Source organism: Cotesia typhae, unplaced genomic scaffold (assembly GCF_013202065.1).
Source record: "Cotesia typhae breed Kobodo isofemale line unplaced genomic scaffold, CoteBio_Ctyphae scaffold_70, whole genome shotgun sequence".
Classification (NCBI taxonomy): domain Eukaryota; kingdom Metazoa; phylum Arthropoda; class Insecta; order Hymenoptera; family Braconidae; genus Cotesia; species Cotesia typhae.
The window spans coordinates 1,264,172-1,291,672 of NW_027423780.1; the positions used below are offsets into that span (position 1 = coordinate 1,264,172).

General features: G+C 38.5%; 1 protein-coding gene across 1 annotated transcript in view; it reads left to right on the top strand.

Annotated features, from left to right (window-relative positions):
• Positions 1-27,218, top strand: part of LOC141537283 (endochitinase-like) — a 235,377-nt gene extending 208,159 nt beyond the window's left edge. Inside the window, exons 5-9 of the mRNA XM_074258174.1 lie at positions 25,796-25,919; positions 25,993-26,190; positions 26,247-26,537; positions 26,599-26,823; positions 26,896-27,218. Of these exons, the coding sequence (XP_074114275.1) occupies positions 25,796-25,919; positions 25,993-26,190; positions 26,247-26,537; positions 26,599-26,823; positions 26,896-27,018 (961 nt within the window). The 3' untranslated portion in view covers positions 27,019-27,218. The remainder of the gene's footprint in view (positions 1-25,795; positions 25,920-25,992; positions 26,191-26,246; positions 26,538-26,598; positions 26,824-26,895) is intronic.
• Positions 27,219-27,501: the final 283 nt, after the last annotated feature.

Genomic DNA, 27,501 nt, shown 5'->3' on the forward strand with positions numbered 1-27,501 from the left:
CAAATTGGTCAGTCACGAGCGTCATTTAAAGTGAAAGTAGTGTAATAATTTCCTTTGTTCTTAAATTATTACAAAAATTAATAAGTAAAGAATTAGCTAAATTAATTAAGAAGTACATACTTGGAATTTCTAAATGTTTATAAAATATTTGACTATGTTGTAACAGTTTTTTATGTTGCACAGTTGGCCCCTAATTAATTAATTAATAAACTGCAAAAATACAAAAATGAACAACAACAAAATTTAATAAAAGGGCACCACCAGGTTTGAAATCACGGTTCCTGGAACCGGTCTAGAGCAGAGACCTTATCTTCGGGTTAGAGAGAGTGGATGAATGTGCTGTTGAAATAAATAAATAAATAATTAACAATTTATCGATATTTATTAACAATAAAAATCATAAATTTAATCACTCACTCTTTCACACTACAATTAACTTATTATCTAGCGACCCGGAGAAATTAACTGCAAGACAAACAATATTTGAAACGATACCTTTCTAACGACAATGCGATGACTAGTTGGGATGTTCTAACTGACGGTCTCCCACAACCTAACTAAAACTAGATGGGCTTTTTCTAACAAACGGTCTCCCACACCTATCCTAAAACTAATCTTAAAACTACAAGTCCACCGGACTACCAACACTACAACTTTCCACACACATGTAACTTGATTCTTAAGTCCACCGGACTACTAATACTTAATACAATCAACACTCTCTATCATACGTGATCCTTACAATCTTCACACAAATGACTAAATTGACTTTGTTTTTGTTTCAAAATTTCATAACAATTTTTGACGAATTAATTTACATTAAAAACTTCAATTAAAATATTCAGTCATTAAGCAGTAATTAAGTTGCACAACAATAATTCAAATTAACAAATCAATTCCATAAAAATTCCGAACTGAAATTCAACTCTAGTAACTAATTAATTACAAATAGGTGAGTACATGTTGGTATGCCATTATTGAAAGACGTGTCTGAAAAGAGTGCTTTCAATTGTGTCACTTTATCATTATAGTGCTTACGAACAATTGTGCAACGTATCACCTCCGCGAAATTAAACGTCCTTTATACCCATAGTGCAATTTAAACTTTATTCATTGTCTTTAACTCGAGCAATTATTTAATTTTCTGTGTGAACAAGCGGTTTGTGGTTATGTCTAACCTTAACGGTTATAAAAACTGACGCGTTATCTCCCGCAGCTAGTCCCAAACGTATAGAGATAGTTGGTACTGGCTGCGACACAAATTATAATACACTGGGTGCGTTCCACTAAGTGCTAAAAACGACCATAATCCTATCTAAATACACGTAGCGCGATCATTTTGAGCGCTTAGTGGAACGCACCTACTACCGCGTGAGCTCCCCACTATAACCCTGGTGGGAAATTCGAATCGTATAGCGCCAGTCTTTAACTTCAAAACACAAACTAAACTTTATTCTCCTAACAATTGCAAGGACGCAGTAAGCAAACCTCGCAAAGGCCGACTCAACGACTGTGAATCGCTCAGTAGATACAACTCAGGCTCGGTAGCATCTCTTCCTGAACTATTCCTCAACACCAATAATAAGAGGGGACGTGACCGTGATATCTCTGGGTCCCGCAGCCGCAGCCCTGAACGAAGCCGAACACCGAATACCTCACAACACAGCAAGCAACATGGGTGATCACACCAAACCCTGTGAATCGCTTGACGAACTCCTCTGCAGGATGGAAATCTGGCGCACCGAGGATAAATAATAACTAACCAACCAGCTTGCCGCTTAATAAGGACCGCTCCTCGCTTGACCTCATACACAACCAAAGAGACAAAACAGTTCTGGAGTTTTTCGAAGCAAACGGTTTCACTCTTCTTAATGGTCGTACGCCTAGCGACACGCCAGGATACTTCACGTTTTCAAACAAAAATGGACAAAGTGTGGTCGACTTGACCTGGATAATTAACGATAGCATTCACCTAGTCAAAGACATGTGGGTTAACGAACTAGTTTCTAAATCAGACCACTTTCCGACTACTATTGAAATTTAATCCAAGTATAATACAAATACAGATGCGTCAAGTTTTGCCCACGGTACATCCAAGACTATACATTACAAACTCTGCTGGAAGATGGACAAGAAGAACAACTACAAGCACCAAATGGCCTGTTCTCCACTGATCACTTGTGACTTTGCTCGCTCATATACTGTGTGATAACCTCTACTCCGCCATTTTAGATACTGCCAGTGAATGTCAACTACTGCATACTGTCTCTACTACTACCAAGCGAGTCTATCACAAACCCAGATACAATAACGAATGTGCAGCTGCCAAGGCTGCTATCAAATCCTCTCTGGCTCAATGCAAACCAGCACTTCAACCTTGGTCAAGTTATCACGACATCAAAGCCAAATACTACTCTTTATTAAAGGTGTAACAGTTCTACCTGCTCAGGTTGGCCCTTAATTAATTTTATAAATAAACGAACTAAATTAACAACAATATAATTATCAGCGCGCCACCAGGATTTTTAATCACGGTTCCTGGAACCGATCCAGAGCTGAGAAATCTTATTCTTAGGGTATAGAGAGTGGAGGAAGGTGCTGCTGAATAATAAATAATTAATTAACAAGATTGGCCAATATTTATTAACAATAAAAAAGGAAAACTTAACAGTATCTTGACTTAAAACAAGTTAACAAAATTCTATCACTCACACACTATCCACACTTAACAATATTCTTATTCTCGACGAGCCCCTTTCGGCGTCTACCCGTCGATTTCTAAACTTATTCTCGACGAGCTCCTTTCGGCGTCTACTCGTCGATTTCTAACTTATTCCCGATGAGACCCTTTCGGCGTCTACCCGTCGATTTCTAACACGTGCCCATTTCGGCGTCTACACGTGACGGGCCCTTTTCGGCGTCTACCCGTTTAAGATTTTAACTACCCCAACTAACTTTTAATCACCCGCACAGAGACGAATCGTATGCAGGGGTCGTTGACTCGGCTCACAGGAGTAACAGCCTAGTGACGAAACGTAGACCTAGATACTCCTGCAGCTTATTTACACTTTGCTACAGAACAACATTCCAGTGACGAAACGTAGACCTAGATGTTCTGCAGCACACTCATAATCCGCTCCAGCTACAGCAGTAACAGCCCAGTGACGAAACGTAGACCTAGATACTCTGCAGCTCACACATAATCCACACTTGTCTCACACTAACACTACTGATTTGACTTTATTTATAAGTTAATAATCAAGAATAGTTTAATTTTGTTTATAACTTAAAAATTGAGCCATTAAACATTCAATCATTAGAATTTAATAAAACGATAACTTTCAATGAACAACCTATTTCCAAAATAGCCTTAAACTAACTATTACAATTTTCAAATTCCGATTGTTAATTTTCTTTGAATTAAAGGATTATTTGGATTAAAATTCCTAAGTAACTTATAGTCACGGTCTTAATAATATAACAATAACTATTTAATGCGAGAGAGATTAATACCCTGAATTAACTTTTGCTAATTAATTTAAGCACGATATAAATTTTTACAATCAAGTTCAAAATTATTAACACAAGTTTAATGTTGTAAGTTAATTAATTCTGACCAATTTTTCCTGTGACCTTTTTGACTCAAAGTAACTAATTTCTTGGATTTAATGTCCACGCTATTAATTATCAATTTGGAACAAAATTTAATTTAATTAATTTACGGACTTAATCCCAAAAATTAATTTCTACGTGATAAAATAATTTTACAATATAAATTATCTTCAATAATTAATTCCTAATAGAATATTATTAATAATTTTCTAATAGTTTTATCAATTGTTACGTCGAAAACGCAACTACAATTTAATTATTTTTATCCTAGCCGTTAGGCTAATAGATAAGGATCTGAAGCTATATGGGAAGGGGTTGAAGTTATAATATAAGAAAATGAATTCAATTTAATAAATATATTATAAAATTATCACACAAAGATTTGAATTATTAAAACAAACATAAAAATCTCAATTAAGAACTTACTTAAATGTCATTGTTACCGTTTCTTTACATAATTGAAATTTACTTTACTAACAATTGTTTTTTTTTTAATCAGACGCGTGGTTTCATTGAAACTTGTAACGGGTATTTTTCCGGTTTTTACTTCAAAAAAATAGACTTTATTACTGTTGTGTTACAGTCAAGGCTTACCTCTAATATCTATATCCCCGAGCTCGAATGAAATCTCGCCGGAGTCCAGGATCTTTTCAGGGATAGCTTATATTACTTATAAATGAAATTTGAGCCTGATTATAATTAGTACTCTATTTATTTAAGACAACAAACAACAAATATCGAAACTTGTTATAAAATTTACAAACTTTATGTCAAACTTTACTATATCGCACATAACCCGTACACACCGTTTGTTTTTCTGTTTGTCGGTGCCACCTGGTGGCCAAACTCTGTCTACTACCTTTACGCAGTAGTATTCCTATTTTACCGACAGTTGCGCACGGCCCTACTTGCCCTTAATCCCGTCTGGGTGCTTGAAAAGCAACCCTTCCCGGCCCTACTTCCCTCTGGGTGCTTGGAAAGCAACCCCTTTCCGGCCCTACTTGCCCCTAGTTCCCTCTGGGTGCTTGGAAAGCAACCCTTCCCGGTGGCCAAATTTCCCCCAATGGACAAGTCAGCACTTACCTGGTTCCTAGTCGGAGACAAGGTACGAGTTCCTTGGGTACTTCCTGGTGAAGGGTCTTCTACCGGAAGATTATAACCACTGGGAAACTTGGTTACTTTTTCCGTCAATCAAAATCGCTTTTGTCATTTCCTAGACCTTTCTCCAAGAGTGAAAGATCTTGGAAAATTATCGCCATCTATCGCTCGTCGTCAAACTTCAGATTTTTCAATTATTTAAATCTGATCAAATATCAAATTCATCCATCAATTTCAATAAATTTCAATAAATTTCATACAAAATCAATTCCATACAAAAGTCGTTTGGGACTTAGAAAAAATAACATTTGCCAAATAATAATTTTCACCAAAATAATTTCCCATACTAATTTCATTTCTGGGATTTAGTACAAACAAGTTAATTCACAAAGAAAATAATTAATTAACTAATTATTCAGATATTTTGAATCTGTTCGAGAATTCAATTAATTCTTTCTTTCAGGTAAATAAATTTTTGTTCTTTAAAAGAACAAAAATTATCGCCACGCAGTTTCGCTTATATTAGCTCGTCGGTTTTTACTGCAAACGAACGAGCGGCGAAATTCTTCGCCATCTCTTGCCGCGGTGGCGTACTCAACTATTCGCGCGCATTTTCAAATAAATCTCAGTCAAGTATTTAAAACTAAATAAATTTTTTCATTAAACAAAAATAATTCGTGATGTTGGATAAACATTATAGTTAAATGATAATTATTTTTAAACAAAATACAAAAGAAATGTAAATGAACAAAAAAAAAACATTTTTAGTAAATTAAATACGCTCCGGTATTAATAATGACAATAATAATAGTAATAATAATGATAATAATAATAGTAATAATAATGACAATAATTACAGTAATAATAATGATAATAAAATTAACTGCAGTCGCTGCGTTTTTGTCTCGCTCGCACTCACACTCTATACCATCACAAACTTATAAAAACTTTTTCGATGTTAACACTAGGACGTCAGGACAACGAGAGATATTTTTGTTGAAAATCGTAAAGGTGTCGAATTTTAGGGCGTTACTTATTTTTACTAGGTGGGAGAAATAATGTCCAATTATTTTTCTATTTCCTTGAGCCCTTGCCCTCTCTCTTCGATTGTTCTATAATGTTGCATGAGTCCCCTCTACTTGGGTCACAGTACAAGATCGCTTCTCCTTTACTCTTATGCTCTATTATACATCTATGTGTTTGTGTATACGTAAGCGCATTTATGCATAGACAAAGACATACATGTGCACTATTTTACATTAAATTATTTACTGTGACCAAATGTTTATATTAAATTATTTATTTAAACGTATGAATAAAATAGGTATTTCAATAAAACATATCTTAATTATTTTGAATTCAATGATTTAATTGTAGAAATATTTTTGCTTCGATCATTTGTAAGTTTATTATTTTGTTGTATCGTTTTAGAATTTTATTGTTCAATATTTGTTTATCTTAAATTGTTCAATTATCAAGTTCTATTTGTTTATTTGTTTCATTATTTAAATTTTCGTCATTTATTTTTTTTCTATGCATTTTATTTTATTAAAAAAAAAAAATTTCTGTTTCGGGTCTAGATAAAGTCGGGCCCAACTAAACGTGGAAATTTTCCGAGTTGTAGTTAGATAAGAAAACTATTTTTCTTTGTTTTTTTTTATCTGCTAGGGTCATAAAATTATTATTTACTATTCGACCCAGATAAACCGATAAATATTTTTAAAATAATTTCTATTTAAAAAAAAAATGTATCCAAGATTCTAAAGAAAAAAATTTTATAAATAAAATAAATGTATATAACTAGTTGTAAAAACATAAAATTATTTATAAATAATTAAATTCTATTTGTTATAAAATAAAAATGTCGGACGTTGAGTCCGACATAACACAATTATAAAAAATCGACACAAGTCGAAGCATTCAATTCTATTAACTCGAACATTCGCTAGCTTAGTTGCCTTTGACCTTAGGTGTTGGAATTTACTGCGACACAAAATATACTGACGCTCGACCAAAAATTCCACGAGTAAAATCTTATCGATTATTTTCAAGTAATAAAAATTACTCAATTTTACTTAAGTTAATTGTTATAAAAATTATAACAATTTATTAACGAATTTTTCGGATGGTAATTAATTAATTGATAAATTTCTAGTTGTCAATGTTTTCCCGCAAGGTCGATTGAGTGATTCTCGGGTATAAGCCCCCAGGAAAATCACTCGATCCAAACTAGCAAATGTTTAACTCTGATTAATGAAATAATCGTCGATTAAACGATCCAATTAATAATTAATTAGAAGAAGTAACTGGGTATTAGGTAAACCGCGGTCCACTTCTTTCCCACAGAGTAATAACACGGGTCAACATGAAATTTGACTTTGATTGCAAAGCATTAAATTTTGGTAGTTTAGGTCGTAATAAGACGGAAAAAAAATATATGGCATGAAAAACTTTGCTTTTATGCTTAGAAGACTGATTGAACGAAATTTTTAAAAATCTCGGATTTTAATTTTTGATTGAAAATAAAACTATTGAAATAAAAATGTTTATTATTTTTATTAAGTTTTACTATCAAATTAGCTTACAGAAAAGTGGAAAATAACTTAAAAGTGCACACTTTTACTTTTTCTTTTATGTTCATAGCTACTTTCTCTCAATAAACCCCAAATATAGTCGCCCATCATGTTTTCATTGTATTGGCCTTGATAGCGTTGTTCAAAATTCACGATGTCCTGGTGGAAACGTTCTCCTTTCTCTTCGGAATAGGCTCCCATATTGTTTTTAAATTTATCCAAATGAGCATGCAGCATATGTACTTTTAATGACATCCTGCAGCCCATGGCCTTAAAATTTGTAAGCATATCCTCAACCAACTTTTCGTAGTTTTCAGCTTTATTATTTCCTAAAAATTCAGAAACTACTGCTTTGAAACTGTTCCAACTTGCTTTTTGAGTACGATTCAGCAACGATGGAAATTTTTCATCGGTGGAAATCTGTCTTATTTGCAGACCAACAAAAACCCCAGCTTTAACCTTTGCTTCCGATAACTTCGGAAAGAATTTTTTTACGTTTCCAAAAGCTTCTGAAGTTTCATCCAGTTTTTTAACAAATTGTTTCATCAACCCTAACTTAATGTGCAAAGGCGGCATTAACACCTTTTTCGCTACAACAATCGGCTCAAATTTGAGCCGTTCTGTTTTCCGACACACAATTCTGTTCTTACAGGCCATGACCGTTGAATATAGTGTTTAGAATCCGCTCTGCTATCCCACAAGCACAAATAACACGGATCCTTTGTATATCCACCCTGTAGTCCCATTAAAAATCCCACCATTTTAAAATCTCCAATCAGCTCCCAGTTATACTCACAATACTTTACAGATTCAAGCAAAATTTTGATACTTTCATAATTTTCTTTAAGATGTACTGAGTGAGCAATTGGAAGAGACGGAAATTTATTTCCGTTGTGCAATAGAACTGCTTTTAAACTTTTTGTAGCGCTGTCAATGAATAAACGCCATTCGCTAGGGACACAGGGTATGCCAATTGCTTCAAACATACCTTTAATGTCATTACAAAAACAAAGTCCATCTTCCTTCGTGAAAAACGTTGCAAACATTTCATGCCTAGTCCGCTGATCCGTGATCTTAACATCATCAAGCAAATTCCACTGTTTTAACCGAGAGCCTAGAAGCTCTGCTTTATTTTTTGGCAAATTTAAATCTCTAATTAGATCGTTAAAATCTTCTGAAGTAATGAGATAGTGTTTTGGTTGTTCAGGTGTAGGCAAAAACTCCTTATTGGAATTACTTTTATAAGAACTAAAAGATGAGCTACTTTTCTGCGATAATTTTTTTGGTGGCTCAGGTACTGGTCGTGTCAGGTCGTGAGCAATTGGAGCAGAAGAAGATTCGAGGTCAGGATATTCAATAGGTTTTGCATTTTTACCTCTACGTCTTTTACTCGGATTCACCATACAAAAGTAGCAGTCAGTAATATGGTCTTTTGGTTCTCGCCAAATCCTTGGTATTGCAAATTTCATAGACCTTTTCTCACCTCGATACCAACCTAAAAATATAAAAATAAAAAGTAATATGTCTATTATTTTGGATTCATCGCTTAATTAAATAAAAATTGCTTACCTTCTAAACACCTTTTACAATAACTACAAGCAACATGTGGAAACCATGGCTTATCTTGATTCCGTACAGGACAGTCAAAATATGCTTCATAGGCTTCACAGAGAACGTGAGATGTCTTTAGTTCATATTTCACGTCTCGAACTTTAATAAATTGACCACATATAAAACAAAATGCATCAGCATCGTATTTGCACTTTCGTGACGACATTTTAAGTTATTCTGGGCTTGTAAATAACACCTGATGGTTGTTTATCACTCGGGTGCCATCTAGCGGCACAGTGTAAACGTTAATACCCCACTCTCACCCCGCGGTCTTTTTAAAAATATTAAAATCAATTAAAATTTATGAAAAAATTGAAAAATGTGTATTATTATTATAACTATCACAAAAGCAAACTTTATACCGAAAAAAGATATTTTCTTTTCGATTTTGTGCATAACTAACTGGAAAATAATAGTACACTGATAGAAAATTTATGTTGACTCAAGAAATATTTTCTTGATCTAAGAATTTATTTTGGAAGACAAATAATTATTTTGCTTTAAGAATTTCTTGTCTTGATTTAGATTTTCTTGGCTTAAGAGCTATATTATCTTCTATCGATACATTTAATTTTTCAACCAAAATAACATTATCCTTTAAAAAAACTTAAAATAATTCATCAAAGTATATTTCAAAAAATAAATAGGCTTTAATTGTTATACCAAAAAAAAATTATTTCTTGGAAATAAGTAAATTAATGACTCAAAGAAAACCCATTCTTAACACAAGTCGGTAACATCTTGAATCAATGTTATCGTCTATCTTGAACCAAGAGACAAAAATTCTTGAAAGAAATATATCTATATCTAGTTTCAAGAGTTCAAATTTTGAAGAAAAAAAGTTTCTTGAATCAAGATTGTTTTTCTATCAGTGTATAAAGTTTAGGACAAAGAACGAAAAATTTTTTTGTAGAGTCGTGTAATTGATACTGTAACAGGGTAAATTACCCTAAATCGATAAGTCGCCAGAGATCGATAATTAGTCGACTCAGCACTGGCGCGCCCCGATCTTCGGGGTCTTCCATGTAGTAATTAAGAGGGGGGTGGAATGGGTAAGTGTTCGGGAATCGGAGAGTGACAAAATTAGAAGAGGTTTGATAGTCAACCGCACCGGTCACTACTCAACGGAGCAGCAGGTAATTATTTTTTCGCACGTGAATTTATGGAACGCTGCGATGATTTTTTTAAGATTGTCTTTCCAATCTTTTAGACAAAATTTCTAACATTGGTTCTGTTACAGGAAAAACTGAATTTAGAGTGAGGACAATTCCCCGGAGTGAAAAAAAAGAATCTAACAACCGGTACCTGGAGGACTCACCACGGTAGACAGACATCGTGAACGGAGTAAAATAATTACCCAGGTACATTATTCATTCCGTGGGTGAAAGATAGACCGCGGTTTGTACTCGGTCTATCATTCCTCTTCTTTTCCTTTTTTTAATTCAATAAATAAATCGTAGAACATTTGCTAGTTTTTGGATTGAGTGATTTTCATGGGGGTTTATACCCGGGGATCGCTCGATCGACCTTGCGGGGAAATTTTTAATATCTCAAAGTTTTCAATCAATTAACTAACATCTAAGAATATTCATTAAATTAATTTTTCAATAATTAACTGAGTAAAATTGATTAACTTTTGTCATTGAGAAAAATAGACAAATTTTTATTCGTGGAATTTTCGTCAAGCGTCAGTTTTTGTGTCGCATAAATTCCAATACCCAAGGTCAAGCAAGCCTCGACTGGCGAATGTTCTAGCAAATAAAATTTGACTATTTCGACTCGTGTCGAATTTTTATAATTGATAAAACGATCAGAAAATTGTTGATAATATTTTATATTAAGAATTAATTACTAAGAATGTTTTATATTAAGAAAATTATTAATTGAGAATATTATAGAGTAGAAAATTATTAAGATTGTTATATTTAGAATTTATTATTGAAAATAAGATAGATCGGAAAATTATTACGTTTTAATTGTTAAGAACATTATAGTAAGAATTTATTATTGAAAAACAATACCGATCGAAAAATTTATTAAGAAGGTTATATTAGGAATTTTTATCGAAATTATTATATTATAAAATTATTTTTTGACACGTGTGAATTAAGTAAATTTTGGGGATTAGGTCCGTGAAGGAATTAAATTAAACTTAATGACACTTGATAATTGTCGGCGTGGATATTAAGTCCAAGTAATCAGTTAATCGAGTTAAAAAATCGTCACAGTAAAAATTTAATCAGAATTAGTGAATTCAACTTTTGTTAATAATTTGAAGTGATTGTAAAGGTTGATATTGTGACTAAGTTAATTCAAGGCATTAAGCCTCTGGTTCTATAGAGATTAGTTCAAAGCTATTTGGAAATTAATTGTTAAATTGGAATTTTCGTTTTACCAATAGCCAATGATTGAATAATTCAAATAATTTGTAATTAAATTAAAATCATTTTTTTTAAGATTATAAAAATTAATTAAGCAAAGTGTGGGTCATGTGTGTGAAGAATTGTATGGGTTATGCGTGATAGAGAGTGTTAATAGTGTTGAGTGCGGTAGTCCTGTGGACTTAATTTTAAGTTATAAGTGTGTAAAGTCAGTTCGTTTTGGTAGTCCGGTGGACTTGTAATTTTAAGCTTAGTTTTAGGTCAGGTGTGGGAGACCGTTCGTTAGAAAAAGCCCATTAGTTTTACGCAGGTGTGGGAGACCGTTCGTTCAAAAAAGCCCGTCTAGTCATCGTATCGTCGTTGGGAGGTTCGTTTGTAAATATCGTTTATTTCGCAGTTATTCTCCGCTTCGTTAGTTAATAAGTTAGATTATAAGTGTGTGAGTGAGCGCTTAAATTTGTTAAGTTTGTTAAATTCTAATTGTTAATAAATATTGATCAATTTTGTTAATTAAATTTTTATTATTCAACAGCACCTTCCTCCACTCTCTCTACCCTAAGATAAGTTTTCTCAGCTCTGGACCGGTTCCAGGAACCGTGATAAATAATCCTGGTGGCGCCCTGATAATTTTTATTGTTGTTAGTTTTGTTTAGTTATTTATAAAATTGATTAGGGGCTAACCTGAACAGGTAAAACTGTTACAATACCTTAACGAATAAAATGATGATCTAACTCTCTTATTGCACGGCTCATCTATTTTAACCCAAAACTACCCCCTCCTATTCTCCCTTTAGGCCCGAAGATCAAGACGCGCCAGTGCTATGTCGAATAGTTATCGATATCCGGTGACTTATCGATTTAGGGTAATTTTACCCTGTTACAAAGGATCATCGCTCTGATTTTGATCTACAGATACGCAAGAAATTTAAGGATGTTCGCAACGCAACTAAGTTCTGGTCTGTGGTGAATTCTGTCCGTAAAACTGTTTTGAAGCCACCTCAAATAACCCTCGGACAATGGGAATCTTTCTATCGCGACATATACGCTCATAATCCAGCCCCTGGCTACTTATATCAAGGCCCTTCGGACCCTCTGCTTGACAAGGACATCACACTCGAGGAACTAAACCTCAACCTAGCTAAGTCGAAAATGGGTTAATTGCCTGGTACTGACGGCATACGCAATGAGTTTTACAAAGCACTTCCAAACAACTGGAAACTATATTGAGTAACTATCTTTTACAAAATTTTAAGCACTGGCACAACGCCCACAGAATGGTCTCATATTTTGATGTGCATGCTCCACAAAAAAGGCCATCCGTTGAGTCCCAGCAACTACCGGGACATTGCCCTCGTAAACAGTCTCGAAAAAATATTCACCCAGATTATCCATGAAAGAATCCGTGTTTGGGCTCATTCTTGCAACATCATCCCCGAAGAATAAGCCGGATTCCAACCTGGCCGAGGCTATGAAGACTATGTTTTCACGCTTTTAGCTCTTCTTCAAATGTAACTTCGTTTCAAAGACGTTACTACTTATGCACTTTGTATAGATTTCAAACGAACGTTTGACTCAGTACCGCATCTAAAGCTCTGGAAAAAACTTATTGGCCTTGGACTCAGCCCTAAGACTGTGAACCTGTTGATAAAACTATACAAGCATCTAAAGATGCGGGTGAAAAGCAATGGTAGTCTTTCAGAGCCTATCAACATGATTCAAAGTGTACTACAGGGTGAAGTTTTAAGCCCTCTCGTGTTTTTTTTTTTACATCAGCGACATAATACAATTTTTTAAAGAAAGGGGCGCCGAGGGACTCTTTGTTGATGCGAAGGAGGTGCTGCTACTGTTATATGCTGATGACATTGTCCTACTGGCATCCACCGAAGTCAAGCTTCGCAAAAGCCTGGTGATACTCAAAGAATACTACCGAACAAACAGCTTAACCGTAAATACTGATAAGACCCAAGTACTAGCCTATAAATCCACTGGTAGAATCTCGAAGAAACGTAGAAAATTCATGTTCAACGGCAAAGAATTATTAGTAGTCCCGAACTACGAATACCTAGACATAAAGTTCTGCACTTCACTCAAGGGAAACCATGCAACAAAAAAAGGAAAGACAGCCATTGGAACCGTGCTAAACATCACTAAAAATCTCACGGAGGACTCTTGGCTACGTGCAGTCAAGCTTCATAATAGTCTAGCCCGGTCAACTGTCACATACCTAGCACACCTTAGCTGCCTTAGCTTAGACTGGATAGAACAGCTGGAAACGTCACAACTTTACTTTTTCAAGCGTCTATTTTCACTACCTATGTGCACCCCTGGTTACGCCATCAGACTCGAGCTCAGCCTCGACCATATAGCTGTCTATATATTTAAGGCAGCCATCAACTAGGTGATTAAAGTAAATAGCATGCCTCCGCATAGACTACCTCTACTCTGCCTTCGAAAACTGGTAGCCTTGAATGCTACATCTTTCAACTCATCTAAACTGAATTAGGCTCAACAACTAAGGAACTTATTAGCTCGTATCCAGGAAGGCATTATGCTCAATAGACTTAAGGCTGACTACTGGAAGAAAAAGAAAGACACCATTTTATCCAAATTTCAAATCTACATGCGCAGCTTGGACCTGAACCGTTACCGGGTGTCTTCGGCCTGCCAGTTCAATTCCACCACCCAGATAGCGCCTGAACGTATAACAGTCCAACCTCTACATTTCATGAGAATCTTGCTCCAACTGAGACTAGCCAGCAAATACGCCTGTCACATAACAATCGATGGCTACACACACAGACTATCTCCAACGAATACTTGCTCATTCTGCCACCTTCCGGACTCTGAATCTGCTGAACATTTCATCTACGATTGCCCTGCACTGTCTGACTTCAGACACAAGTACCTGAAAGATTGGCTCTCACATGAGCACCCTCAAGTGGTTATTTTATCACTCCTTGAATCCTCCAACTTAGACACCCTGAAGAAAATCCATGGATATTTCCGGGAATGTTTTAAAATAAATCTCAACTTAGCCAAATTTTAAACTATTATTAATACTAATGTTGTTGAAAAAACATCTATTCTGAAGGCCAACAAGCCAAAATTAGGTACTCGGAAAAGTGCGGACCCTGACGAGAGCGCCTTGCTTGCCAGCCCAGCCATAGTTTCCTCTCCACTTCGGATAGACCAATCTCGTAGGCTCTGACTCGCCTCCCACTTCCACCACGGATCGAGTCATCTCATTGGATGGGGTTTAATTCCCCCACTTTCAAGACACTGAGCTGCAACTACAGTATATAAGGAGCAACGCAACTGGGCTTGAGCCATTAGTTTTTGTGACAAGTCAGCATTACAACCAGCTCTCCTCGACCTTCAGCAAGCGCGCAAGGCTTGCACACTGTCTCCTTAAGTAACAAGCGCGCAAAGCTTGTTATTTCTCAACGCTTATATGGATCATCTCAACATCACCTTGACCACTATACGGGTCATCTCAACATCGGTTAAGTCTTCAGTAAGCGCGCAAGGCTTACCGGCATCAGTCTCGCTCGGCAACAAGCGCGCAAGGCTTGTTCTGCCTTCCATCTGACTACACCATCTCAGTCTCTAAAACACAGCTCTTTTGAGAGTTCAAGTACAAAACAGCCCTTCTAAGCGCTAATTTACTACTGTTCTTCTCAGAGCAAACCAACTAGATCTCCTTTGAGAGCAAGTGACTGTACGTCATCACCAGCCATTCAAGGCCCTTCTCAGTAGTTTGCTGACTCAAACATGCAACCAAAAATATCAGTCTTTTTCAAGGCCTCCACTAAACGGTCTTTTTCAAAACCACAAAACTTTCAAGTCACGTAAGAGCTCGATTAAAGTTTTGAGAAATCCAGTCAAGGTCATCTCGAGACGATCACGACAAATGTAAAAAACTCATTTAACACCAGATTGTACCCGCAGCCAATTGCTACGAGAATTGCATTCTTTAACACGCAATAAACTATATAATAATAAAAAACTAATTACAAATAAATTCTTAATAAATTTTTATCGACATGAAATTGACTATAAATTCTTGGACTTACTATCAACGCTGATAATTAATAAATACCTCTCATTAAATATAGCAAATTAATTTACCTAATAATTTCATGAACTTGAAGTTCGACACCATGAATTAATCCCGCAGAACTATTTTAATCTTATTAATCAATTCTAAGAATGTAAATTTTAAGTTGCTAAGTTAATTATCATAAATGATTCGCAGTTAATTAAATCAATGAATGAAACAATGCACGTCGTAAAAATGAATTCGCAATACAATTATCTATGATAAAAATTAATTCAATAAATTCCGTGTAAGAATATCGAAATAAAAGAATCGACTAAAATTGTCGATCTTAAAATAGACGCTACAACATTCGCTAGGTTGGTTGTTATGACCTTAGGTGTTGAAAAAACCATCTAACCTATCATTCGGCATTAACAATCGCACGGACCATGACTAGAGAGCTAGTCATGGTACCAACAATCGCGCGGACCATGACTAGAGAGCTAGTCATGGTCAAGATCTTCATGAAGTACTAACAATCGCAAGAATCATGACTAAGGAGCTAGCCATAGTCAAAGTCTTCATTAAGTCTAATAATCGTACTGATCATGACTAGAAAGCCAATCCTAGCTAAGATCTTTATCAGGTATTAACAAACGCACGGACCATGACGAGAGAGCCAGTCATAGTGGGAAAGTATTCTAAGTTGTAATTGGCCCGCTACCTTCGATATCCCCACTCAGTCCATCGGAGCTAGCGAGCCAATACATTCATACAATTCAATCCCCTCTCAAATCACCAGACAGTTTAAAAGAGGCAGCGTGGAGAGCTACCTCACAGTCCACTTTAAACCATCGAGCGAAGAAGAAGAAGAAAGAACTACAAGATCTACAGTCAGCGAGCAAGGCTTACCATCTACAGTGCAGTGTTTCGGATAGCAAGCGTGGAAAGCTTGTCTATCCTCAACTCAAGGTCTTTATTCAGTCACCTCGGATCATATCAGACACACTGAGTCAGTTTCAACGGCAGCTACGTTTTTTTGCTATCCTAACAGCTCTTTTAAGAGCTAAAATCTAAATAGCTCTTTTCAGGGCTCACTATTCAAACCTCTTTTTAAAGAGTGTGTGACTAACAAGTCATCTCAAGACTACCACTTAGTCTTAATCAAAACGGTCTTTTTCAAGACCACTAAATAATTCCACTTGTATCAGTTTGAGATGCTCTTTGAGATGACTTGTATCAGTTTGAGATGCTCTTGATCTGAGATGACTTCCTGGCTTGAGATAACGGCGTGGGTTCTGAGAAGACGGCTGCCACCGTCATTGTGGAGTTGATTTGTCTTCTGTCTGTGAATGCTGAGACAGCGATGTTAACTTTTCAGAAAAGGCTGCAAGAGGTGCTGGCTTTTCCTTGGGTTTTGTAAACAAGTACTGTGGCAAGAATCATTACCTTGCTTTCTGTCCAGACTTCTCAGCGAAGCCTGATGCTGAAAAACTTCAGTTAGTCCAGAACGAGCGGTTGTTACAACTGCTTAGGTAGACACAACTTGTAGAAGTTTATTAACACTCAAACTTGCAAGCTGTGTAAAGAGCGCCATCATACATTGTTGCACAGCCTGTTTAAAAACCGACGAGCTAATATAAGCGAAACTGCGTGGCGATAATTTTTGTTCTTTTAAAGAACAAAAATTTATTTTACCTGAAAGAAAGAATTAATTGAATTCTCGAACAGATTCAAAATATCTGAATAATTATTTAATTAATTACTTTCATTGTGAATTAACTTGTTTGTACTAAGTCCCAGAAATGAAATTTGTATGGAATTGATTTTGTATGAAATTTATTGAAATTTATTGAATTTGATATTTGATCAGATTTAAATAATGGAAAAATCTGAAGTTTGATGACGAGCGATAGATGGCGATAATTTTCCAAGATCTTTCACTCTTGGAGAAAGGTCTAGGAAATGACAAAAGCGATTTTGACTGACGGAAAAAGTAACCAAGTTTCCCAGTGGTTATAATCTTCCGGTAGAAGACCCTTCACCAGGAAGTACCCAAGGAACTCGTACCTTGTCTCCGACCAGGAACCAGGTAAGTGCTGACTTGTCCATTGGGGGAAAATTTGGCCAACGGGAAGGGTTACTTTCCAAGGACCCAGATTGGACTAGGGGCAAGTAGGGCCGGGAAGGGTTGCTTTCCAAGCACCCAGAGGGAATTAGGGGCAAGTAGGGCCGGAAAGGGATGCGTTTCAAGCACCCAGACGGGATTAAGGGCAGGTAGGGCCGTGCGCAACTGTCGGTAAAATAGGAATAATACTGCGTAAAGGTAGTAGACAGAGTTTGGCCACCAGGTGGCACGGACAAACAGAAAAACAAACGGTGTGTACGGGTTATGTGCGATATAGTAAAGTTTGACATAAAGTTTGTAAATTTTATAACTTAAGTTTCGATATTCGTTGTTTGTTGTCTTAAATAAATAGAGTACTATTTATAATCAGGCTCAAATTTCATTTATAAGTAATATAAGCTATCCCTGAAAAAAATCCTGGACTCCGGCGAGCTAGGAGATATAGATATAGAGGTAAGCCTTGACTGTAACACAACAGTAATAAAGTCTTTTTTTTTTAAGTAAAAACCGGAAAAATACCCGTTACAAAAGATGGCGCTCGAACACGGACCGTGATTTTTCTTGTTTTCATGGTAACGGGAATTTTTGGATATTTTCGATTGATGGAAAGGTAGTTTTCTTTTTCCTCTTTGCTTTTTCTTCGGTCTAGCAAATCATGGCGAGTAAAAAACCGGGAACACACACGTGGCTTTGGTCGCTAAGAAAGGACGCGGTCATTAGCGAATTAGAGAAATACCGGGTGGCCATCGAGCCGAAGGCGACATTCGCGGAGTTGCGATTTTTATTAAAAACCGAGTTGAATAAGACACGAGCGGCGAATGCGGGTCGCGCTGGTCGATACGACCAACTTTTGATCGACCTCGATCAATCAGAAGCCGAACTAGACAACCTCGAAACCCTTGACGATGTAGTGGAGGAGGATGAATCCGACCACGACGACGGGCAACTCTCAGATGAAGATACAAATGATAATCAGGCAATCGAAACGTCAGGGGGGGGGACCAACACGAAAGAAAATTGCGGGCCGAGATCGAAGCGGAAGACCGGGAGCGACTCGAGGCGGAAGAACGGGAGGAACGCGAACGCCGAATCCGAGAAGCTAGGGATCAGGCGGAAAGGGACCAAGAAGAAAGGTTAGCCCGGGAAACCGCCGAACGGGCCGAACAAGAGCTACGCGGACGTCTACGACATGAAATACGGGTGCGGCTTTTGCAGGAAAGAGAGGAACAACGAGCGTACGAGCTCCAACTCGACGCAAGAGAGGCCCGAATGAGGTACGAAGCCGAGCAACGAAGAAAGAAGGAGCGAGATGGCCGCACACCCTCCCGTGGCGACAACCGAAGGCATTGGTTGAGCGAAGACAATGGACAGTCAAAACGAGGAAATGGGATTCGGCGATCAGGACGAGAGGATGGGACACGGCGATCAGGACGAGCGACCGACCCTGTGAACTTACCCAGGGCAGTCGGCTCAAATCCAGGGATACCCAGGTTTGACCATCATCACCAATCGAGGTGTATGGATGACTCCGTCGAACTCCACAGAAGGGACATGGTGAGAAAATGGGGCGTCGTGTTCAAAGGGGAACGCGATGTCCTAGATTTTTTGGAACGACTCGAAGAATTGGCTGAAAGTTACGGGTACGAGATGGACGACTTGCTTCCTTACATACCGATATTGCTCCGCGAAAAGGCTCTCCTCTGGTATCGTAATAACAAGAGAGTTTGGGACTCATGGGAAGACTTCTTACTGGACTTGAAAGCGTTTTATCTGCCACCAGGTCTCGAACTGGAGTTGGAGGAGCAGATCCGGAATCGGGTCCAAGGCCCAATAGAGACTGCAGCCGAATACGCCACCCGGATCCAGACTCTAATGAGGAGGCATGGACAAATGTCACCCTCAGCTCGTCTCACTCGTCTCTACCAGAATCTAAGACCGGAATACCGACGACACATGAAGCGGACTGAGTTTTCCAGCGTCCCAGAATTGCTACGACTCGCAGGCGAGCTCGAACAACTCACTGTTCAGGAAAAAGCATCTTCGTGCCGCGAAAATAAAACTACCTCCGCGAAAACTTCGGCCTCCTCGAAACCAAACACACCTCTCGGACTCTTCGAATACAATTGGCGGGAGAATTGCAGGCGATGCCGTCAAAAGGGGCACCGGAAACTTGAATGCACAAACCGATGGGTAAAATTCTGCATGCGATGCGGGAAAATGGATACATTATCGCGAGATTGTCCGTGCCCACGATAGGGAAACGAAGTGAGGACCGGTTCAAGCTCAGGCAGCCTCCAATCCTGCGACATTCAACCAACCAACCAACCAATCAACACCACAACCGAGCAGTTCAAACCTAAAGGCGTAAAACCAACGGACAAGCGTCCATTTGCAAAAATAGAGGTTGGCCAGGTGACAATTCACGCATTAATGGACACCGGGGCCACGGCGTCGGTAATATCGCAAAAAGTATGGGATTTCATCCGCCAAAACAACTTGTACGAAAAATACAATTCGGTACCAGTGAGGAGATCAACACTCGGCCAGCATGTAGTGTGCACTACGGGCACTGCGTGGGTTAAAATCCATGAAGACAACCGGATTCTCGCCCTGCCGTTTCACATTATTCCCACGTACGGGAATGACATGCTGTTAGGAGTGGATAATCTCACCGTATTAGGGTACCAACTTCTAAAATGCCACCCATCTTTTACTTGCTACGAACTAGAAACCAAATACGACGAAGCAACGGCACTAAGGGAGATCGACGAACTTCTCCAACGTGACCAAGATATTCACGGACCGATTACATGCGCGGAACACCGGATTAAGATCAAACCCGGAACAGAACCGATCAAAACTCGTTACTTTCCGAAAAATCCGAAGATGCAAGAAATTATGAATGCCGAAGTCGACAAAATGTTGGAGGATGGGATCATAGAACCCTCTAACAGCCCCTGAAATTCTCCTGTCGTGTTAGTTCGAAAAAAGGATAGAAAATACCGGTTCTGTGTTGATTTTCGAAAAGTAAACGACGTATCCGAAAAAGATGCGTTTCAGATTCCCCATGTAAACGCGTCACTGGACAAACTGCGAAAAGCAAAAGTAATTAGTACGATTGACTTGAAGAGCGGTTACTGGCAAATACCACTGGAAGCGAACAGCAAAGCAATCACTGCGTTCACTATCCCTGGTCGTGGACTTTTCCAGTTCCGTGTCATGCCTTTTGGGTTACATTCTGCTCCAGCAACGTTCCAACGCGTGATGTATGAAGTAATCGGCGCTGACCTCGAACCATACGTGGTCGTTTATCTCGATGATATCCTTATCATTAGCGAAACGCTGGAACAGCACATGAAAACACTGAGAGAGGTTATGAAACGCATCCACGCCGCGAACCTGAAAATAAACCGAGAAAAAAGCCACTTCTTAAAAAGTAGCACTGTGTATTTGGGCCATGTCATCGATGGACAAGGCATCAGGACAGACCCAGAAAAAGTTAAGGCAATCACCGAGATTGCACCACCGCGAAACCTGAAAGAATTGCGCCAGTTCCTCGGAATGATCTCCTGGTATAGGAGATTCATTCCAAACTGTGCCGACCGGACCAAACCACTCGCTTCTCTGCTCCAGAAAAGAAAGAAATGGAAATGGGAAGTGACCGAGCAAACCGCGTTCGAGGAATTGAAAAAGTGGGAATAGGTGCGGTCTTGACACAGGAACAGGACGGTGACGAAAAAGTAATTGCTTACGCGAGCCGATCGTTGAACAAAGCCGAGAAAAACTACACCGTGACCGAGAAAGAATGCCTCGCAGTGGTCTAGGCGATCCAAAAAATGAGACCATACCTCGAAGGGTATGCGTTCACAGTCATTACGGATCACCAGTCGCTGAAGTGGCTCAGAACCATGGAAAGCCCGAGTGGGCGCGTAGCGAGATGGAGTCTGTTCTTACAGACTAGTATACCGAAAAGGAAAATGGAATAAAGTGGCAGACGCGCTATCACGCAGCCACCCGAATAACGACGACAAAGCTGATAGTTCCAGGAGTCAACTCGTGATAGAATCATTAGAGCTTGGTGACGCATGGTATGAATGTATAAAAAAGGGCGTAGAAAATGATCCACAGAGATACGCAGAGTATTGCATAAAACACGGGTTATTATATCGACACGCGTATCATAGCTTAGACTATACCGACCCAGGGGACACGTGGAAATTATGTATTCCTGCGGCAGGCGTTGATAAAATTATGAGAGAGAATCATGACACCCCTTCGGCCGGGCCCCGCGGCATAGCAAAAACGATTGCTAGAATATCCCGAAGCTACTATTGGCCGCGAATGAGAGCGGAAATAACTGGATATGTACGACGATGCATAAAGTGTCAAGCCTACAAGCCCTCGCAACAACCGCCATCTGCGCCGATGGGTACAATTCCAGCCACTCGTCCATGGGCCGTCGTCTCAGCAGATATAATCGGACCAAAGCCGCGATCGTCGAATGGAATGTCTTACCTCGTTGTTTTCCAAGACAAGTTCACCAAATGGACTGAAGTTCACCCACTCCGGCAACAAAAAGCGTCGGTGATCGCTCGGGTCTTTAAGGAACATATAGTGTTACGGTTTGGAAGGGTAGAGACAGTCATCACTGACAATGGAACCCCATTCATTAGTAAAGAATTCACGTCGCTGCTGGAAGACTTCCATATTAAACATGTACGAACCCCCCCCCCCCATACTCTCCACAATGTAACCCGGTCGAACGAACAAATCGCGTCATCGGGACAATGATTGCCCAATTCGTGGGTGCCAATCAGAGACACTGGGACAAACTCATACCCGAATTAATGTTTGCTTATAATACCGCGAAGCATGACTCCACCGAGTTCTCTCCAGCATATTTGAACTACGGTCGCGAAATCCAACCACCTGTATCTGTAAAATCACAGCGAGAACCAGAAAACCGCGAACACTACGACGTGCCACGCGCAGTACAAACCTTGAACGAGACTATCGAACGCGTAAACGTAAATCTAGCCAAAGCATATGGCCAGCAAGCCAAACACTACGATAAAAAGCGAGGTTCTTGGCAACCGGCCGTTGGGGATCTTGTATGTAAGCGAGAACACCATTTATCGTCCGCGGTCGACAATTTTGCAGCAAAATTAGCGGAGAAGTTTAGCACAGGGTATACAATCACTAAAATCATAGGGCCCTCGGTTTATGAAGTCTCCAAGAGAGGGAAAACGTTTATCGTGCACCTGAAAGACCTGAAACCTTACCATGAAAACCTTGATCCTGAGAACCTAATATCCAAAAACCTAGATACGGAGAATCTAAAACCGGACGAACCTCCCGAACCGCACTACCTAACCCGGGCCCAGGCCAAAAGAAAGCCACGATGATGACCAAATAATCCTTTCTTGATGTCTAAGAAGGAATATTCTGAGTGTTTTTTTTTAACTAAGAGTAGGGTCTCGGGCAGGGGGCACGGAAACGGAGAAAAACCGGAAGTTTACCTTAAAGTAACCCGAAAATTGAACCTGAAACTCTTTGAAAACCGGTGAAACAAACCGGGCTATAGAAATTTTTTTTTTTAGTACAAAGAACTTGAATCTGGGCAGTAACCCGCCACTATATGTTTTTTTTTCCTTCAAACTCTGTCTGCTATCTAAAAGAAAAAAATATATGTATAGTAAAAACGAGGTTACGAAAAAAAATCTTATGGGGATAAGAAAAGCCACCAGACCGGGCCCACCTACCACCAGTGGTCCCCGTTTGGCAGCTAAGGCCCACAAAAGCCCGAATCCAACCGTCACCAGAGGACCTAGCGACGCCGAAGCGTCCCACACGCTCACCGACGAGCCATCCTTCCCCACTGAAGCAGCCGCAAGTTTCGTCAAAAAGAAAAGAAGGATTGGAAGATGGAGAGGAGCCGAAACGATCATCAACCCGGGCCCACTCACAAAGAGCGGTCCCCAGCTGGAAGTCACACCTGAGCGGACCTCCAACCCGGGCCCACTCACAAAGAGCGGTCCCCAGCTGAAAGTCACACCTGAAGAAATCTCCAAGGACAGTCTCCAACTGAAGGATGTACCAATTAACGACGACGCAGCGTGGTTAACCTACGACGACGCGCCGTTACTAGAAGAGTACCCGACCGCATTTGAACGGCAAGCCGGAGAACTCTTTTCGGCACCTGCCAAGGTCCAGACACCCCTGGAGAAGATTCTAGCCACCCTCACCCGGCTAGAAGAGGTTCGGGAAGAACATGTAACGAAGCGCCGACAGTTCACCGCATACGACCGGGATATGAAAATCTACCGCGTTACCCGTACAGCGAAGACCCCAATCCCATGGATCAAGCCGCTGGGAAAGACGGTCCAGCAGTTGATGGAAAAGAATAAACAAGAAGAAAAGTGGCAAACGTAGTTCACCACTTTTCTTTCCCAGGAAGGAGGGGTGTGATGGTAAAAAGTGAGTGCGAGCGAGACGGCAGAGCAGCAGAATTTATTTTTGATGTATCATCATTATTATTACTATTGTTATTATCGTTATTATTACTATTGTTATTATCGTTATTATTACTATTATTATTATCACTATTATTACTATTATTATTATCATTACTATTATTATCGTTCTTGTCATTATTAATACCGGAGTGTATTTAATATACTAAAGATGTTTTTTTTTATATATAATTGTTCATTTACATTTCTTTGTTTAATGGAAAAGTTTATTTAAATTTTAAATATTTTGACTGCGATTTATTATTATTTGGAAATACGCGCAAATTTTTTTTGAGTACGCCGCCGCGGCGAAAGATGGCGAAGAATTTCGCCGCTCGTTCGTTTGCAGTAAAAACCGACGAGCTAATATAAGCGAAACTGCGTGGCGATAATTTTTGTTCTTTTAAAGAACAAAAATTTATTTTACCTGAAAGAAAGAATTAATTGAATTCTCGAACAGATTCAAAATATCTGAATAATTATTTAATTAATTACTTTCATTGTGAATTAACTTGTTTGTACTAAGTCCCAGAAATGAAATTTGTATGGAATTGATTTTGTATGAAATTTATTGAAATTTATTGAATTTGATATTTGATCAGATTTAAATAATGGAAAAATCTGAAGTTTGATGACGAGCGATAGATGGCGATAATTTTCCAAGATCTTTCACTCTTGGAGAAAGGTCTAGGAAATGACAAAAGCGATTTTGACTGACGGAAAAAGTAACCAAGTTTCCCAGTGGTTATAATCTTCCGGTAGAAGACCCTTCACCAGGAAGTACCCAAGGAACTCGTACCTTGTCTCCGACCAGGAACCAGGTAAGTGCTGACTTGTCCATTGGGGGAAAATTTGGCCAACGGGAAGGGTTACTTTCCAAGGACCCAGATTGGACTAGGGGCAAGTAGGGCCGGGAAGGGTTGCTTTCCAAGCACCCAGAGGGAACTAGGGGCAAGTAGGGCCAGGAAGGGTTGCTTTCCAAGCACCCAGAGGGAACTAGGGGCAAGTAGGGCCGGGAAGGGTTGCTTTCCAAGCACCCAGAGGGAACTAGGGGCAAGTAGGGCCGGAAAGGGATGCTTTTCAAGCACCCAGACGGGATTAAGGGCAGGTAGGGCCGTGCGCAACTGTCGGTAAAATAGGAATACTACTGCGTAAAGGTAGTAGACAGAGTTTGGCCACCAGGTGGCACCGACAAACAGAAAAACAAACGGTGTGTACGGGTTATGTGCGATATAGTAAAGTTTGACATAAAGTTTGTAAATTTTATAACTTAAGTATCGATATTCGTTGTTTGTTGTTTTAAATAAATAGAGTACTAATTATAATCAGGCTCAAATTTCATTTATAAGTAATATAAGCTATCCCTGAAAAAAATCCTGGACTCCGGCGAGATTTCATTCGAGCTAGGGGATATAGATATAGAGGTAAGCCTTGACTTTAACACAACAGTAATAAAGTCTATTTTTGGATAAAAACCGGAAAAATACCCGTTACAAACTATTGATTTATTTTCCACTTGAGAAAAACTGACAAGTGTCTTTTCACTAATTCTTGATCGAGCGTCAGCGGATATTTCACGTCGTAGTTAATCTGTAGACCCAGGGTCAAAACTTACAAGCTAGCGGATATTTGGCGTCGGAGAGCTCAAAACTAAACGAAAAATAGATTTTTGAGTTCGAAGAGCTGATAAACATATTGAGTGCAATTTCGAGCGCTTAATTACGAATGTAGCGGGAAGTTGCAAGGATGGCCTTCAGGGTCAACCGTTTCCCTAATTTTTTTTTTCTGTAATATAAGAGTTTATTTGTTATTAATTGATATTTCTCTGTTATTCATTTCAGTTATTTAGATGCAATTCATGCTATGACGTATGATTTACGAGGAAATTGGGTTGGATTTGCAGATGTCCATAGTCCATTATATAAGCGTCGACACGATCAATATGCTTACGAAAAGCTGAATGTTGTATGTAAACCATGCTGATCTTAAATTGTTAATCTCATTTAATATATATTTATGACAAATATTGATATTGTAGAATGATGGTTTACAACTATGGGTTGATTCAGGATGTCCTCCGAACAAACTGGTCGTTGGTATTCCTTTTTATGGTCGTAGTTATACCCTGAGTGTCAGTAACACTAATTACGATCTGGGAACCTATGTTAACAAAGAAGCAGGAGGTGGAATTGCTGGGAAATATACAGGGGCGAGAGGTTTTTTAGCATATTATGAGGTAATTTTTCATTTGAGTCCCAAGTGTCAGATTACATTTCTAATTTCTTTCCGTAGATTTGTTCCATGATTCAAGGTTCAGAAAAATGGGTGAAAAAATGGGATGATGATGGAAAAGTACCATATGCTCATAAAGGTACACAATGGGTGGGGTATGAAGATCCCGAAAGTGTTGAAATAAAAGTAAATTGGATCAAATCTAAAGGATATGCTGGTGCTATGGTTTGGGCTATTGATATGGATGATTTTCATGGAATTTGTGGGGAAAAAGATGCATTACTAAGAAAAATTTCATCTATCATAAGAAATTTTCAAGTTCCCGAGCCTGTCATACACACTACACCAAGAGTAAGTAATTATAATTTTTTATTATTACTAAGAATGGAGACTAAATGACAGTTGATACCAGCCTGAGTGGGATAAACCTCCCAGTACATCCTCTACGATTGGAGACAATACTTCCCCTGTATCTCCGGTAGAAAATAAATTAACAAGCCCAACTAATTTTAATAATAAATTAACGTCCTTGCCCAATGGAATTCATGAATCAACGATTGGAAGTTCTCAGTCTGAAAAAAATAATGTACAATGTAACAGTTTTCATGATTACTTACCATCTGAAAATTGTAATTCGGTAAGAACTACTAAGTTTTTTATACTTTGAGTTGACGTTGCTCTGTACTGTCTCATTTGCTTTTTATTTTAGTACTATCGTTGCATTTACGGAAAACCTCTCAAGTTTCGATGTCACGATAAGTTGATTTACAATCCAAAAACGTTCAGGTGCGTGCAATCAATGAATGTCAACCCCGTAGACTGCAGAGATTAATAAGATGTCTGGGTTAACTTTTTATGCCTGTCAAACAACCACTGCTCACTTAATATAAACAGTTAATTTCATTAGGAATAAATGAAAATTTTGATATTGCCGCTATAAAAAATTACAATGGGATGAGATAAAGAATATGCATAAAATTACTTTCATACTGTAACGACTTTCTCCAGAATAAAGTTTAAGCATGTTTATTGGATTATCTCGATGGAACATGCACATGCATGTCACTTGATAACTGAAGTAACGAAAATTAGTATCCCCTAATGCAAATCATATTTTTTATCATGTAATCTTTGGATTTTTCATAAATTTTATTGATTCAGGGTATGTCATTACCGACTTATAACGAACACATCTGAACATTAATCACGTTCATAAAATGACCTGCTGGTATCGGACGACTCTTGAATGGATTCCAGCTCTTAGAGGTTGTTAAATATAAAATGAATGCTTGAAAGGAACTAATTTAATAATATT